The 15,991-nt window shown below is 42.0% G+C and overlaps 2 protein-coding genes across 2 annotated transcripts in view; both read right to left on the reverse strand.

Moving 5' to 3' along the window:
- Positions 1-15,991, reverse strand: part of LOC113168347 (CD276 antigen-like) — an 82,414-nt gene that overhangs the window by 20,370 nt on the left and 46,053 nt on the right. The window lies entirely within an intron of this gene.
- Positions 6,531-10,715, reverse strand: LOC113168544 (ladderlectin-like). The gene is made up of 8 exons (XM_026369625.1): positions 10,475-10,715; positions 8,406-8,449; positions 8,215-8,303; positions 8,091-8,117; positions 7,595-7,704; positions 7,339-7,473; positions 6,904-7,012; positions 6,531-6,618 (listed from the first exon to the last, which is right to left on the reverse strand). The coding sequence occupies exons 3-8, from the start codon at positions 8,273-8,275 to the stop codon at positions 6,551-6,553; spliced, it is 510 nt and encodes a 169-aa protein (XP_026225410.1). The 5' UTR covers positions 8,276-8,303; positions 8,406-8,449; positions 10,475-10,715; the 3' UTR covers positions 6,531-6,550.

Raw genomic sequence — 15,991 nt, forward strand, 5'->3', positions numbered from 1 at the left:
GGAACGTAGACTGACCGGTAAATCGAGAGCTTTGCCTTTCGGCTCAGCTCCTTTTTCACCACGACGGACCAGTACACCGACTGCATTACTGCTGCCGATGCACCAATCCGTCTGTCAATCTCACGCTCCCTTTTTCCCTCACTCATGAACAAGACCCCAAGATACTTAAACTCCTCCACTTGAGGGAGGATCTCCCCCCAACCTGGAGGGTGCAAGCCACGTTTTGCCAGTTGAGAACCATGGTCTCGGACTTGGAGGTGCTGATTCTCATCCCAGCCCTTTCACACTCGGCTACAAACCGCCCCAGTGCCTGCTGGAGGTCCTGGTCTGATGAGGCCAACAGGACAACATCATCTGCAAAAAGCAGAGATGAGATCCTGTGGTCCCCAAACCGGATTCCCTCCGACCCCTGGCTGCGCCTAGAAATCCTGTCCATAAAAGTAATGAACAGGATCGGTGAAAAAGAGCAGCCCTGTCGGAGTCCAACGTGCACCAGGAACAAGTCTGACTCACTGCCGGCAGTGCAAACCAAGCTCCTACTCCGGTCATACATGGACCGAACGGCCCTTAACAAAGGGTCCCGAATCCTGTATTCCCGGAGTACCTCCCACAGGATGCCATGAGGGACACGGTCAAGCGCCTTCTCCAAGTCTACAAAACACATGTAGACTGGATAGGCGAACTCCCATGAACCCTCAAGCACCCTGGCAAGAGTATGGAGCTGGTCCAGTGTTTCCACGGCCAGGACGAAAACCGCATTGTTCCTCCTGGATCCGAGGTTCGACTAGCGGCCTAACTCTCCTCTCCAGCACTCTGGCATAGACTTTCCCAGGGAGGCTGAGGAGTGTGATCCCCCTATAGTTGGAACACACCCTCCGGTCCCCCTTTTTAACAAGAGGAACCACCACCCCGGTCTGCCAGTCCAGAGGTACTGTCCCTGATCTCCACGCGATGCTGCAAAGGCGTGTCAACCAAGACAGCCCTACAACATCCAGAGACTTAAGGTACTCGGGGCGAATTTCATCCACCCCTGGTGCCTTGCCACTGAGGAGCTTACTGACTACCTCAGTGACTTCGACCAGGGAAATGGACGAGTCAGCCTCTGAGTTCCCAGCCTCTGCTTCCTCAACAGAAGACGTGTCGACGGTGTTGAGGAGATCCTCAAAGTATTCCTTCCACCGTCCTAAAATGTCCCCAGTCGAAGTCAGCAGCTCCCCACCTCCACTGTAAACAGTGTTGGCAGGAAACTGCTTTCCTCTTCTGAGGCGCCGGACGGTTTGCCAGAATTTCCTTGAGACAGACTGATAGTCCTCCCCGATGGCCTCGCTCGAGTTTTTGCCCCGGGACCACCCGGGCTGCGGCACGTTTGGCCTGCCGATACCCATCAGCTGCGTCAGGAGTCCCACAGGCCAACCAGGCCTGATAAGACTTCTTCTTCAGCTTAACGGCTTCCCTTACTTCCGGTGTCCACCACCGAGTTCGGGGGTTGCCGCCGCGACAGGCACCAGAGACCCTACGGCCACAGCTCCGAACAGCCACATTGACAATGGAGGTGGAAAACATGGTCCACTCGGACTCAATGTCTCCAGGCTCCCTCGGGACCTGGTTGTAGCTCTCCCGGAGGTGGGAGTTGAAGACCTCTCTGACAGAGGGTTCCACCAGACGTTCCCAACAGACCCTCACAATACGTTTGGGTCTGCCAAGTCTATCCAGCTTCCTCCTCCGCCATCGGATCCAACTCACCACCAGGTGGTGATCAGTTGACAGCTCAGCCCCTCTCTTCACCTGAGTGTCCATGACATACGGTCGGAGGTCAGATGACACAACCACAAAGTCGATCATAGACCTCCAACCTAAGGTGTCCTGGTGCCACGTGCACTGATGGACACCCTTATGCTTGAACATGGTGTTTGTTATGGACAAACTGTGACTAGCACAGAACTCCAATAACAAAACACCACTCGGGTTCAGATCCGGGAGGCCGTTCCTCCCACATTGCCCACGTGAGCGTTGAAATCCCCCAGTAGGACGACAGAATCCCCAGGCGGAGCACCTTCCAGTACCCCTCCCAAGGACCCAATGAAAGCCGGGTACTCTACACTGCTATTTGGCCCGTAGGCACAAACAGCATTGAGAGACCTCTCCCCTACCCGAAGGCGCAGGGAAACAACTCTCTCGTCCACCGGAGAGAACTCCAACACATGGCAGCTGAGCTGAGGGGCTATAAGCAAGCCCACCCCTGCCCGCCGCCTCTCACCATGGGCAACTCCAGAGTAGAAGAGAGTCCAACCTCTCTCAAGGACTTGTGTTCCAGAGCCCAGACTGTGTGTGGAAGTGAGCCCCACTATCTCTAGCCGGTACCGCTCAACCTCCAACACAAGTTCAGGCTCCTTCCCACCCAGTGAGGTGACATTCCATGTCCCAATTGCCAGATTCTTTGTCCAGGGATTGGGTCGTCGAGGCACCTCCACACGGCTGCCACCCAATCCACACTGCACCGGCCCCCTATGGTCCTTCCTGCGGGTGGTGGGACTACAAGAATTCGGTCCCACGTCGCTCCTTCGGGCTGCGCCCGGCCGGGTCCCATGTGAAAGATCCTGGCCACCAAGCGCTCACCTACGTGCCCCAACCCTAGGCCTGGCTCCAGGGTGGGGCCCCGGTGACGCCAATCCGTGCGACGTAACTAACCTTGATATTTTATTCATCATAAGGGGTTTATGAACTGCTCTTAGTCTGGCCCGTCGCCTAGGACCTGTTTGCATTGGGAGACCCTACCAGGGGCTTAAGCCCCCGGCAACATAGCTCCTAGGGTCATTCGGACAGGCAAACCCCTCCACCACAGTAAGGTGGCAGTTCGGGGAGGGGATGCTCAGTAATGGGTATGAAAAAACTCTGATTTAGGTAAATATTTATAACAACAGAAACACTGTCCATGCGTCTAGAAAAACAGGCTCATTGTATAATTTCACCAGTATTTATGTGTTAAAAATTCTCAGTCATCCAAGTAATGTTGTCATGTTTATCTAGTCATGCTGCTGATTCACTTTCCAGCTTAGCTGTGAATAAAATTAGCTGTTAGTTCTGTTCAAGTGAAGATGGGAAGTTTTTTAAAAGGTGACTCTCTGACGTGAAAATAAATTGTTAAAACAACAGAAGCAACAAGTTTTCCTTTGGAATATATATTTTTATTAATTTTTGGAAACGTACATTTGTCATGTTATTACCAATAACATGAAAGCTTGTTTGCAGTTTAGCTGTGGTCCTGAAATCACTATGCTGCTTTGTGTTTTTGGCACATTTACTGCAAGAGTTTACTGTTAAAGGAACAACTAAAACCCTGTGAGAGTTTAAGAAAGTAATAATAAAGTCACTTTTGTTGGACAAATAATAACATGTACTGGTAAGAAAATAGACTAAATGCGGTTCACTTGTGTTTAGATTTATGATAAACGTAACCACAAATAGCTGCAACTCAAAGTCCAAAACTCACCCAATGTGGGAAGAGATTTTCTCCAAGTCTGACTCAGTTTCTTGAAGGAAAGTACAATGAGACAGTTGAACCACAACAGTTTTACAGGTCAACACACAAACTGGAGTTCTAAAACTTTTTGTCTATTAAATCCCATCAAGTAGTTGTAATAAAATACAATACAACAATACAAAGTAAAAGGCAAACAGTGGGATGACAAAAAAGAAAAAGATAAAATAAACTACAACAAAACATAAAAAGAAAAAAATTCTGTTATAGTTTTTATAAACTTTAAAAATAAAACTTTACATTTTAGTTTGTTTGCTAATTAACAAAGTGTCCTAGATTGTACAGATGTAAACAGTAACGTGTCTGTTGCTCTCTGCTGATTATGTGTGTGAGTTATTGACAAACACAACTGTATCACACAAAGTAAAGCATTATATTTTTTATTTAATATTTAAAGACATTTGTCCAGATTATGTCGTTATCATTATTGATGTCCCTATATTTAGGACTTTAAAGCATCCTGGTGCCTGTTTTTCAAACATACGAGTAAATGGTGACACTAACCTGAGTAAACTAATTCTTCAATAAAGTAAAATTCTGAAACCAGGATTTTAATTTTGCCCTTGTAACATTCCGCACTATAAGGCGCACCTAAAAACCTTAAATTTTGTCAAAAGCCGACAGTGCTCCTTATAATCCGGTGCGCCTTACATATGGATTGATATTGAGTCAGTCACGCAGTAGAACACGGGAACAGATGTTTAACATTAACGAATCAATGGTGCAGAATTGGAGGCAGCAACAAGATGGCTAAGTAAAGAAGACTAAAGAGAGTTTCTGAGGGAACAAAGCAAGATGGCTACAGTTGGAGGACAAACTCCTATCTTTTCTTTATGTAACTGAAAGAAACTAAATTAACAAATAATACACATCGTTACACATTTCGTATGTTACACTCGCACACGCTAGCTTGACTTGAATGAAGCTAATTACAATAACACGCACACGTAATTTATCACATGTAACAGGTAACAACTAACATACTTCTAATGACAATAAACATGTTAATACTTACAAAGACAAATGCTTTCCAAGGCACAAACGTATAAATCACACTCAGCATAGACATGAACCAGTTTGTTTTACTGTGAAAACTAAACTAACTTAATTTACCGACGGAGAAAATACATCAAAGCTGTACTATTGAACAGAGAGTGGAAAGAGCGCTCACTCTGCAACTAATTATCTTAACAAAGATCAACTAAAATACACAACTCTCACTCTGATAAATTTTAAGAACAATACTATAATACTTTTTAGCTGCCTTTGTCACAACTTATTGTTATTCATTTATCACTTGAACTGAAAGGCATGATGGCAATCTATTAATAAAGTTTGACCGACCTCTCTGTGTGAGGATCTGCCGACTACCTTTCAGGCTGACCTCTTATTTTGAAGGTCCCGTTTCCGGGCGGAATGGTGTTCATGCAGCAGCTTGACATTCGTTAAGCTGATTGATTGCACCTGTTGTGCACCGGAGGGCTTTTTACCTGCAGTGTTTCACTTTACTTTACTTTTTCCCAGTTTGTGTTTTGTTGAATGTCGGTGTTTTTCATTGGATTATCTGTTGGATTATTTTGGATTTCCTATTGGAGCTACGGGTTTGGATTATCTATGTTTCAAGGACTTTGATTTCACCAGGTATTAATATTGACTGAAAAGTTGAAAAGTTTTAAAGTAGGCCATTCATTAAAGGTGCACCTTATAATGTGGTGCGCCTTATAGTGTGGAAAAAATTGGTAATCGAAGCCCTCACTGATCTTTGCACTTTAAATTACATTTTTACCACAACTTTTTCTGACATAAGAACATGTGTCTGAGATACCTCTTTGCTCACTCTTTCTCTGGGATTGTGGCCTCTGTAAGTGTAATTAAACAAAGGAAACTCTGTTTGAATGTGTTATCTTGGAAATTCCACCACATACTACAGCACCATCAGGTGGACAGCTGCCTGTACTGCATATAACATACACTAATACTGGAAGAGCTTTTATTATAATAAACATAATTACATAATAATAATGCCCACAGTCCCAAGTTTTGGCTGTACTGCAGGAGGCTGTTGCATATACAGTTTAAGATAAGACAGGCCTTCTCCAAATAATCAAATTTTCACATTTTTAGTTTTATAAATTGAAATAGGTTTTTACATTTTTAAAGTGTGAACAACTTTGTAATACTGTACGTGTTTCTATGCTTCTAATTCACATCGCTGTGATCCTTGACGATTTGAGAATTTCTGGATCAGCCCAACTAAGCTACACATTAAATAATATCATAGGCATATATTTTGGCTATATTAAATAGATCTGTAAGTTAAATATTTAGTTAGAAAATCAAATTATGTCATTTTAATTCACATAAATCTGAACACCAAAACCGAAGGTCCAAATTTAAACAATTTTTCCGTCATTAAATGTTTCTCTGTAACGGCCTTGGAGCACTTTTTAGGAAAGAAAAAAATATTTATTTTATTTAGCAAATAAATGTGCATAGAGCAGAAGAAGTTGTCTAAGGTTGTATTTTCTTAATGTAAAAACACTCTAAAAAACATTGGGATGATTTTAAAAAAGGTTTTTAGCAAAAAAATACAGAATTAAAAAAGACTTTGGAACAAGACTGTTTATGTTCAGATGAATCCACTCACACACAAACCTGCTTCTTTGAATGCTCAATAACTTTTAATATAAGACATTGTCTTAGATGAAAAACAGTTTAGTTCATTTTGCAGAAAAAAATTGCTAAAGTACAAAATTCCTTCTTTCAAAACTTTCAGTCTGCTCTGATTAAAGGTACAAAACCAAAGAGACAATCTAGCCCATGTTTATAGCACTTGTTGCTTCATTCCTTTAAAAAGCGTTGCAGAGGCAGAAAAGAGATAAAGTGGTTAAATAATGTATTAAATCTTCAGGTTAGAAATTAGATTGATTATATGATGATAGATTAGTTTGTAAAAATAAACAACACATCCTTGTGATTGATTTCATCACTAGTTTGTCTGCACAACACTCATCACACTTTCTTTGCACAGACAGATGGACGGTAATAGTCACATCCAACATCATCCCAGCACTTTTGATCTGTAATTATGAAAAACACATAAGTAAGTCAGAACTACACAAACCAAAACTTAAATTATGATTAACACAAAGGATTATACATATTTATCTGCCAGAAGACTCCACATTTATTTTACTACACTGGCTAGTGCAGCTTCAGTAGCTGAAGGTTTTGTGGACATTTGCATTTCAGTGTCTTGTCCAAGGACACTTCAGAATTGGTTCCAGAGGAGTCAGGTCGCAAACTATCTATCTTTCAACATAGAAAGATAGAAAGTACAATAGAAGCAGTGACTATTGATTTACCTCCAAAATTCATTTGTATGCAGTGTTGCTTGCCAGAATCATTGGGCTCGCCTCGACACCAGTGGGTGTAGTGGAAGGGCCTCCCATCAGTCCAGAGCCAAACATTTTCCTAGACATCATAATAATATAAATATTTTTTATTAAAAGCAACGGTTTGATTAGAGACCATGTATAATGTTGTCTTGTATGTTTAGGTGCACCATCACATTACCTTTTTAACTCATCAGAGTTTATGACAAACTCCTATTTCAGTAGTATCGTACATGTAATGTTAGATATGTTGTTATTTATTGTTTACAAATGAGCAACAAAGAAGACGACTGTTGGTTACATCTTATACCAATAACGAAACGCTAACTTCAGTCATCTGTATCTACAAAAAATTAAAAAACAATTATTTACGCCTCTTTAAATATAGAAAACAATATAAAATACCTGTTGTGCATCAGAGCCTCCAATCCATGTTTCTTTGTACTCATGAGTGGTGGTTGCTATCAGCTTCTGAATATCATGGTACTCCTGAAAGTTGTGCACTGATGCAAGGTTTGCACCCATGGATTGACAGTTTTTCTACGGCAAAGAAATAACGTAACATAGTTAAAGTCACCAAAAGTGGAAAAATAGCAGTGTGAAAAGAAGATTACCAATAAACAAAGTGAAAACACAATAAAAGAACAATTTAAAAATTTACTTCAGCTTTAGCCCAAGTCATGGTTTTTGGAACATAATGGAAACAGCGACCGTTGATCTCAGACCAACCAGAAGAGCAAGACAAGGAACTTTTGACCAGTTCACTCCTTACTGAGGGCAAATCGGTAATGAGTTTAAGATTTTTTTAATACAGTATAAAACAAATTAAAAATTCAGTGACACTTCCTGTCGTGTTATTGGTTCCGTTACAGTTCACGATCCCATGTACTGGTTGTGTAAGAATTTAGATTATGGTAACTAGACACATTTTCATCATGCTTTTTTTGTTTCTTCCAAAACTAATGTAATTCATGATACTTCTTTTTTTTAATTATAAAACAGAAAACTATTGTGACAATAATTTCCGATTTCACAGCACTGACTCATTTGTAATAATAAACGAATTATTTCTTATAACATATACAGTTCTTTCCTGTGAAACCTGCAATAATTCTGTCAGAATATTTTTGTTTTATAATATTAAAATACCCACTGACCTGATTGATCATTTTCAACCAGTGGTTCTGTAAGAGTTATATGAAAATATGATAGAGCAGTTATTGTCTTTCATCTCTTGTCACTGCACACAGAGAAATGCAATTTTCTTTTTGGAGAACTTACTAGCATGTCCAGTCAGAACCATCATGACACAACCAAGCACACACAGAGTCAGCATCTTCATGACAGAGTTGAGATGAAGCAGATTTTACCTTCCAATGACGAAAATCAAACATGTTAGTAACACTTCTACACATTGTCAAAAAAGCAGCATATAATCATTATGTCATGAACCAGCTGTAGAATTATCTTACTTCTCTGAATCAGTCTGTAGCTGGAGTTGTCCTGTGTGGAGTGGCTAAAGAAGACGAACAGCAGATCATAAATACAGCTCCTTATCTCATCATCTCTCTCAAAATGAGGAACATATACAATCATTAGTACAGTTAAGATCTCGAGGCCTAATCTGTGACCAAACTGTCATTAAGAAGAGCAGACTGGGAGTGATTTAGTGGTTTGTTAACAAATATTTGGAAATGTATAAATCTGTGCAAACTGTAAAACAAGAATAGATGCAAATTCTAATTAGTAAGTAACTTACAACTTCTAAAATTGCAGCTAAATGTGGCCATAAGTCACTTATCAGCAAAATATTTAACAGTGAAACAATTACAATATCACTATGACATAATTTTTGCATCGATTGTAAACTGTATGTTAAAAATCCAGAATAGATGCAAAATTCACCCTGGTCTTCTCACATCCAGCCTCAATGGAACCAGTAACTCTATTTATTATACACATACGTGGTTCTGTATCTATGCATTTTTGCTGACACACTCATATTGTCACACTTTGTTTTATCTTTTAAGTACATGTCCTCATTTACATATGGTGTGCATGTTATCTTGAGACAATCTTGACTAAGAGTGAACTTATCAAATGCAGAAGAGAACTGTTGTGTATATACCCTGAAAACGTTACAGTTGCATTTGTGAGTGTGCATGTGCATATACATTGTACTGTAGATTTTAATGAAGCTTGCCACTAGCCATAGCTGGGATGGGTTAAAGCAGAGCTCTCCACTATCTGAATGTAGTCATTATAAAGGGTCATGGCTGTTGGCAGGAATTACTTCCTGTACCTTTCCTAGACCTATAACAGAGTTATGGTTACAACATAACATAACATAACATAACATAACATAACATAACATAACATAACATAACATAACTGACAACATATCATGACAATATTAATGTAAAAACTAATTTCAACTTACATATTTTTATTTAAGTGACAGTTATTTGCAGAAACTTGTTTTCAATTTTTTTTCTGAGTACTTTCTTTTTTTTTTTTTGTCAAAGTCGCCAACTTTTATTGACCATTATTGATTTATAATGTATGAAACATCCAAGTGGGTGAATACCTTTTGTAGGCACTGTAGGGGACTTTAAGTATGTATGTATCTGATGCCACTAAGTAAAACCTTAGATTGTCAAGAGCCTCACTAATGCTCTGTAGATCTCGGAGGAGACCCCCCTGAAGATGCTTTAAGCTTAAAGACTAAACCATGCTCCAAAAACCAACCAAAAGCTCACCAGTTAAAACTTTTCATGATTGTTAAATCAAATACAAATAGAAAGAAAGTAGTTTTAAGGTTGTGTGGCTGCTATGACTGTGCTGTTTGACCCTTAAATCCTAGCACATTTTGAACTAAATGCAACAAGTCACCTAAAAAAAGATTAAAAAAAGAGAAGTATGCAGAATGCACACATTCCACTGTGTCACTGTTAGAGGAAGTTTTTTGCTTGTCATATCAAACTTGAGGGTTTAATTTGTCTCTAATGTTATACAACTCTTAACACTGTGGATTTATGGTACCACTAGCGGTTAATGAATTAAGCAGATTGACAGCTGGTTTATGTTTATTTTTATTTATAAGCTTCAAACTAGACATTTACTAGTTGAATTTAGGTTTTGTCAAATGGACTTGCAGATAAAATCATCATATTCAGTCAACCAGTACTCTTCTTTGAGTCCCTGACAAAAAAAGCTCTATTGTTGAGTGTCCATGTTTAACATACAGTAAAAAACATTTTTAAACTGGCATTTTAGTAAATTGAAAAACGTTTTTGCTTTGACTATATTTCTCTTTTACGTTGAGTTGATATTCTGATTTGATTATTTGGTGATGCACAAATATGTTTTAATTCCTTTTTACTATATGTATATATTAAAAAAAAAACTGACTTGTTTGATTATTGTCTTCCTTTGCTCCTGGGACAGCTGTATGACAACATGACAGAACAGTTCACATCTCTTCACTATAAGAGAAATACAACAAGTCTTCTTTCTTGTGCATTACACAAACAATTCTTACCTGCAGCTTCTGCCAGAACCACTGTGGCATAACTAATCACACACACAGTCAGTATTGTCAGTATCTTCATGGTGGAGGTGGGATGATGCAGATTTTACCCTTCAATAAAGAGAAATACACACATCAGTAACACTTCTTGTACAGTGACTGAAAAACAGAGACTGAGAGTTTGTTGTGAACCTGCTGCAGAATTCTCTTTCTCCTCAGTGTCAGCTAATAGCTTCAGTATTCCTGTGTAAAGGTTCTGTATGAAACCAAGAGCAGATCATAAATACTCCTTATCTCATCATCTCTCACAAAATAAGGAACTACAGACACACTGTTCTCAATGGTAATGTTTGAAAACTCAAATCTGCATGAGTGCAAATTATATATTTTTTTAATTAATACATTGCCACTTTGCAGTAGACGCTTAATCCTCCATCTCAGAAAAGAAGATGTTCCATCCATCCATCCATTTTCTTCCGCTTATCCGGGGCCGGGTCGCGGGGGGAGCAGCTTAAGCAGAGATGCCCAGACTTCCCTCTCCCTAGACACCTCCTCCAGCTCTTCCGGGAGGACACCGAGGCGTTCCCAGGCCAGCCGAGAGACATAGTCCCTCCAACGTGTCCTGTGTCTTCCCCGGGGCCTCCTCCCGGTGGGACAGGACCGGAAAACCTCCCCTACGAGGCGTCCCGGGGGCATCCGAAACAGATGCCCAAGCCACCTCAACTGGCCCCTCTCGATGCAGAGGAGCAGCGGCTCTACTCCGAGCTCCTCCCAGGTGACTGAGCTCCTCACCCTATCTCTAAGGGTGCGCCCAGCCACTCTACGGAGGAAACTCATTTCGGCCGCTTGTATCCGCGACCTTGTCCTTTCGGTCATGACCCAAAGCTCATGGTCATAAGTGAGGGTAGGAACGTAGACTGACCAGTAAATCGAGAGCTTTGCCTTACGGCTCAGCTCCTTTTTCACCACGACGGACCGGTACACCGACCGCATTACTGCTGCCGATGCACCAATCCGTCTGTCAATCTCACGCTCCCTTTTTCCCTCACTCGTGAACAAGACCCCAAGATACTTAAACTCCTCCACTTGAGGGAGGATCTCCCCCCCCAACCTGGAGGGTGCAAGCCACCTTTTTCCGGTTGAGAACCACGGCGTCAGACTTGGAGGTGCTGATTCTCATCCCAGCCCCTTCACACTCGGCTGCAAACCGCCCCAGTGCCTGCTGAAGGTCCCGGTCTGATGAGGCCAACAGGACAACATCATCTGCAAAAAGCAGAGATGAAATCCTGTGATTCCCAAACCGGATTCCCTCCGACCCCTGGCTGCGCCAAGAAATCCTGTCTATAAAGGTAATGAACAGGATCGGTGACAAAGGGCAGCCCTGTCGGAGTCCAACGTGCACCGGGAACAAGTCTGACTTACTACCGGCAATGCGAACCAAGCTCCTACTCCGGTCATACAAGGACCGAATGGCCCTTAACAAAGGGTCCCGAATCCCGTATTCCCGGAGTACCCCCCACAGGATGCCACGAGGGACACGGTCAAACGCCTTCTCCAAGTCCACAAAACACATGTAGACTGGATGGGCGAACTCCCATGAACCCTCGAGCACCCTAGCAAGAGTATGGAGCTGGTCCAGTGTTCCACGGCCAGGACGAAAACCGCATTGTTCCTCCTGGATCCGAGGTTCGACTAGCGGCCTAACTCTCCTCTCCAGCACTCTGGAATAGACTTTCCCAGGGAGGCTGAGGAGTGTGATCCCCCTATAGTTGGAACACACCCTCCGGTCCCCCTTTTTAAAAAGAGGAAGCACCACCCCGGTCTGCCAGTCCAGAGGTACTGTCCCCGATCTCCACGCGATGCTGCAAAGGCGTGTCAACCAAGACAGCCCTACAACATCCAGAGACTTAAGGTACTCGGGGCGAATTTCATCCACCCCTGGTGCCTTGCCACTGAGGAGCTTACTGACTACCTCGGTGACTTCGACCAGGGAAATGGACGAATCAACCTCCGAGTCCCCAGCCTCTGCTTCCTCAACAGAAGGCGTGACGACGGGGTTGAGGAGATCCTCAAAGTATTCCTTCCACCGTCCTACAATGTCCCCAGTCTAAGTCAGCAACTCCCCACCTCCACTGTAAACAGTGTTGGCAGGAAACTGCTTTCCCCTTCTGAGGCGCCGGATGGTTTGCCAGAATTTCCTTGAGGCAGACCGATAATCCTCCTCCATGGCCTCGCTCGACTTTTCCCAGGTCCGAGTTTTTGCCTCTGCGACCGTGCGGGCTGCGGCACGTTTGGCCTGCCGATACCCATCAGCTGCATCAGGAGTCCCACAGGCCAACCAGGCCTGATAAGACTCCTTCTTCAGCTTGACGGCTTCCCTTACTTCCGGTGTCCACCACCAGGTTCGGGGATTGCCGCCACGACAGGCACCAGAGACCCTACGGCCACAGCTCTGAACAGCCGCATTGACAATGGAGTTGGAAAACATGGTCCACTCGGACTCAATGTCTCCAGGCTCCCTCGGGACCTGATTGTAGCTCTCCGGGAGGTGGGAGTTGAAGACCTCTCTGACAGAGGGTTCCACCAGACGTTCCCAACAGACCCTCACAATACGTTTGGGTCTGCCAGGTCTATCCAGCTCCCTCCTCCGCCATCGGATCCAACTTACCACCAGGTGGTGATCAGTTGACAGCTCAGCCCCTCTCTTCACCCGAGTGTCCAAGACATATGGTCGGAGGTCAGATGACACAACCACAAAGTCGATCATAGACCTCCGACCTAGGGTGTCCTGGTGCCACGTGCACTGATGGACACCCTTATGCTTGAACATGGTGTTCGTTATGGACAAGCTGTGACTAGCACAGAAGTCCAATAACAAAACACCACTCGGGTTCAGATCCGGGAGGCCGTTCCTCCCAATCACGCCCCTCCAGGTATCACTGTCATTGCCCACGTGGGCGTTGAAATCCCCCAGTAGGACGACAGAGTCGCCAGTCGGAGCACCTTCCAGTACCCCTTCCAGAGACCCTATGAAAGCTGGGTACTCTACACCGCTATTTGGCCCGTAGGCACAAACAACGGTGAGAGACCTATCCCCTACCCGAAGGCGCAGGGAAACAACTCTCTCGTCCAAAGGGGAAAACTCGAAAACATGGCAGCTGAGCTGGGGGGCTATAAGCAAGCCCACCCCTGCCCGCCGCCTCTCCCCATGGGCAACTCCAGAGTAGAAGAGAGTCCAACCTCTCTGAAGTAGTTGTGTTCCAGAGCCCAGACTGTGTGTGGAAGTGAGCCCGACACTCTCTTCCCCGTAGGCCCACCACCCGCAGGAAGGCGCATAAGGGGTCGGTGCAGTGTGGATTGGGTGGCAGCCGTGTGGAGGTGCCTCGACAACCCAATCCCTTGACAAAGAATCTGGCAATTGGGAGAAAAGAAGATGTTGAACCATCAAATGCTCTGCAAACATTATGAGAAGCCACAGAACTGCAACAACATCAAAATAAATAAAGAAAAGTGTTTGCTTGTTTTATGTATTTAGTATTTTATAGAGTAACACTCCTCTTAATGTATTTTGTTTTCTCAGTAGTTCCTGTCAGGTCTGTGTTTTTAATAGCTACAGTCTGTGTTATCTGCTTCTTTTCTTATCTTATCTGGTTGTTCCTACATGTCTTTAAAAAAGCCCGGAGGCTTGTTATTACCTGTATCATCAGCAGAACATAGCATAAAGAGAAGAAGACAAGATGCAGGGCCAGACTGAAATGGAAAGTCAAGGGGGAAAGTTTAAAACCTTTTTTTATGTTGTTACAGGAAATGTGAGAAGATTATATTGAATTTAAAAGCTTCCTGACTGAAAGCAGTGTCAAGTATTAACAGAGGGTGTAATTCTGGACACAGTACTGTAAAAAAATTCAACTATTGAATTGAGGAAGTCACATCTCCCAACAGTCATCACCCTGTACAATGACTTTGTGACACGCACATCATATATATAGATCATCACAAAGTAACAGAAACAGACTCTTCATTCAAACAATTGCACAAAAGCTTTGCTGTTGTAGATGATCCCAGACTGTATGTTACAGGTGCTCTATAATTCTGGTTTGTGTCGCTCTGTACTGAATTTTACTGCAGAAAACTCTAAACTCTATAGACTAGTCATATTCCACATATAGTGAAACGACTCACCTATTACAGCAGCTGTAAAGGAGCTGTAGTAGTGTCACACCTACACAGGTAATGATGTAATAGTGACAATGTGTTTCACACAATGTGTGACAGTTTTGAAAGACTGGCTGCAATGAACAATGTGTGAGATGAGATCATATATGAAGATCAAGGGTTTTTTGCAGAGATGGTGGCGGATAAAGTTTGTTGCACTACTATTGCCGTTATTGCTTTTCTGAAAAATACTTTGCAGAATGCCCACTTCACACAAATTATAGAAAGTTTGTCTATTAATCATTACATACATCATTCTAAGGAACTTAAATCAAAATTGATTCAAATAAATCAAAGTTATTAACATGTTGCTATATTTATATAATTTTTTCAGTGACGCTGCTGAGGGGTCATATGCCACCGTGGTGAATGTACAGTTTGTGTAGCTATGTTGGTTGTGACAGTAGCTGTGGTCGGGAATCAACAGAATCAGCATGAATATTTACTATGAGGTTCTTAAAAATAGTTTTACATTGTTATGTTTATCTAGTCATGCTACTGGTTCACTTGTCAGCTTAGCTGTGAAGAAAATTTTAGCATTTTTTAAAGAAAACATTTGCTCTATAAAAATAACATTTTATATATCTCTAGTTTTGTGTTAGTTAACTCTATGTCAGAGAAGATTCTCATTCAGGTCAAGTTTTATTGAAATTGAGTCATGGCACTGAGAAACATTTTAGTTTTAAACAGACACAGACTTATCTGACAAAAATTAATACATTCAAAAAGAATTGTGTTGGTTCACTTATGTTTTGATCCATTATAAACGTAACCAGAAAAAGCTGCCCAAGTCCAAAACTCATCCAATGTGAGAAAAGATTTACTTCAAGTCTGACTCAGTTTCTTGAAGGAAAATACAATGAGACTGTTGAACCACAATAGTTTTACAGGTCAACACATAATCTAGAGTTATAAAACATTTTGTCTTTATTAAATCCCACAACAATAAAGTACAGTACAACAATACAGAGGAAAAGGCAGTGAGATGACAAAAAAGAAAAAGAAACTACAATAAAACAAAAAAACATTCTGTTATCATTTTTGCAAACTTTAAAAATAAAATGTAAAATTTTAGTGTGTTTTCTAATTAACAAAGTGCCGCAGATTGTACAGATGTAAACAGTAAAGTGTGTGTTGCTCTCTGCTGATTATTTGTGTTGACAAACACAGTCAATTTTAAGTAAAACTTTATATTTTTAATTTAATATTTCAATACATTTCTCCAGATTATGGCTTTTTTATCATTAAAAATGTCCCTGGATTCAGCACTTTAAACATCCCAAGTAAACCTAAGTAAAGTAATTCTCCATAAAA

Source organism: Anabas testudineus, chromosome 18 (assembly GCF_900324465.2).
Source record: "Anabas testudineus chromosome 18, fAnaTes1.2, whole genome shotgun sequence".
In the NCBI taxonomy this organism is placed as follows: domain Eukaryota; kingdom Metazoa; phylum Chordata; class Actinopteri; order Anabantiformes; family Anabantidae; genus Anabas; species Anabas testudineus.

Excerpts from the sequence above, each read along its gene's own strand:
- LOC113168544 (XM_026369625.1), bottom strand. The coding sequence starts at position 8,275 with ATGAAGATGCTGACTCTGTGTGTGCTTGGTTGTGTCATGATGGTTCTG. Across the intron at positions 7,474-7,594 it reads TGACTTGGGCTAAAGCTGAA|AAAAACTGTCAATCCATGGG; the intron begins GTAAATTTTTAA and ends TCTTTGCCGTAG. Across the intron at positions 7,013-7,338 it reads GAGGCTCTGATGCACAACAG|GAAAATGTTTGGCTCTGGAC; the intron begins GTATTTTATATT and ends TATGATGTCTAG.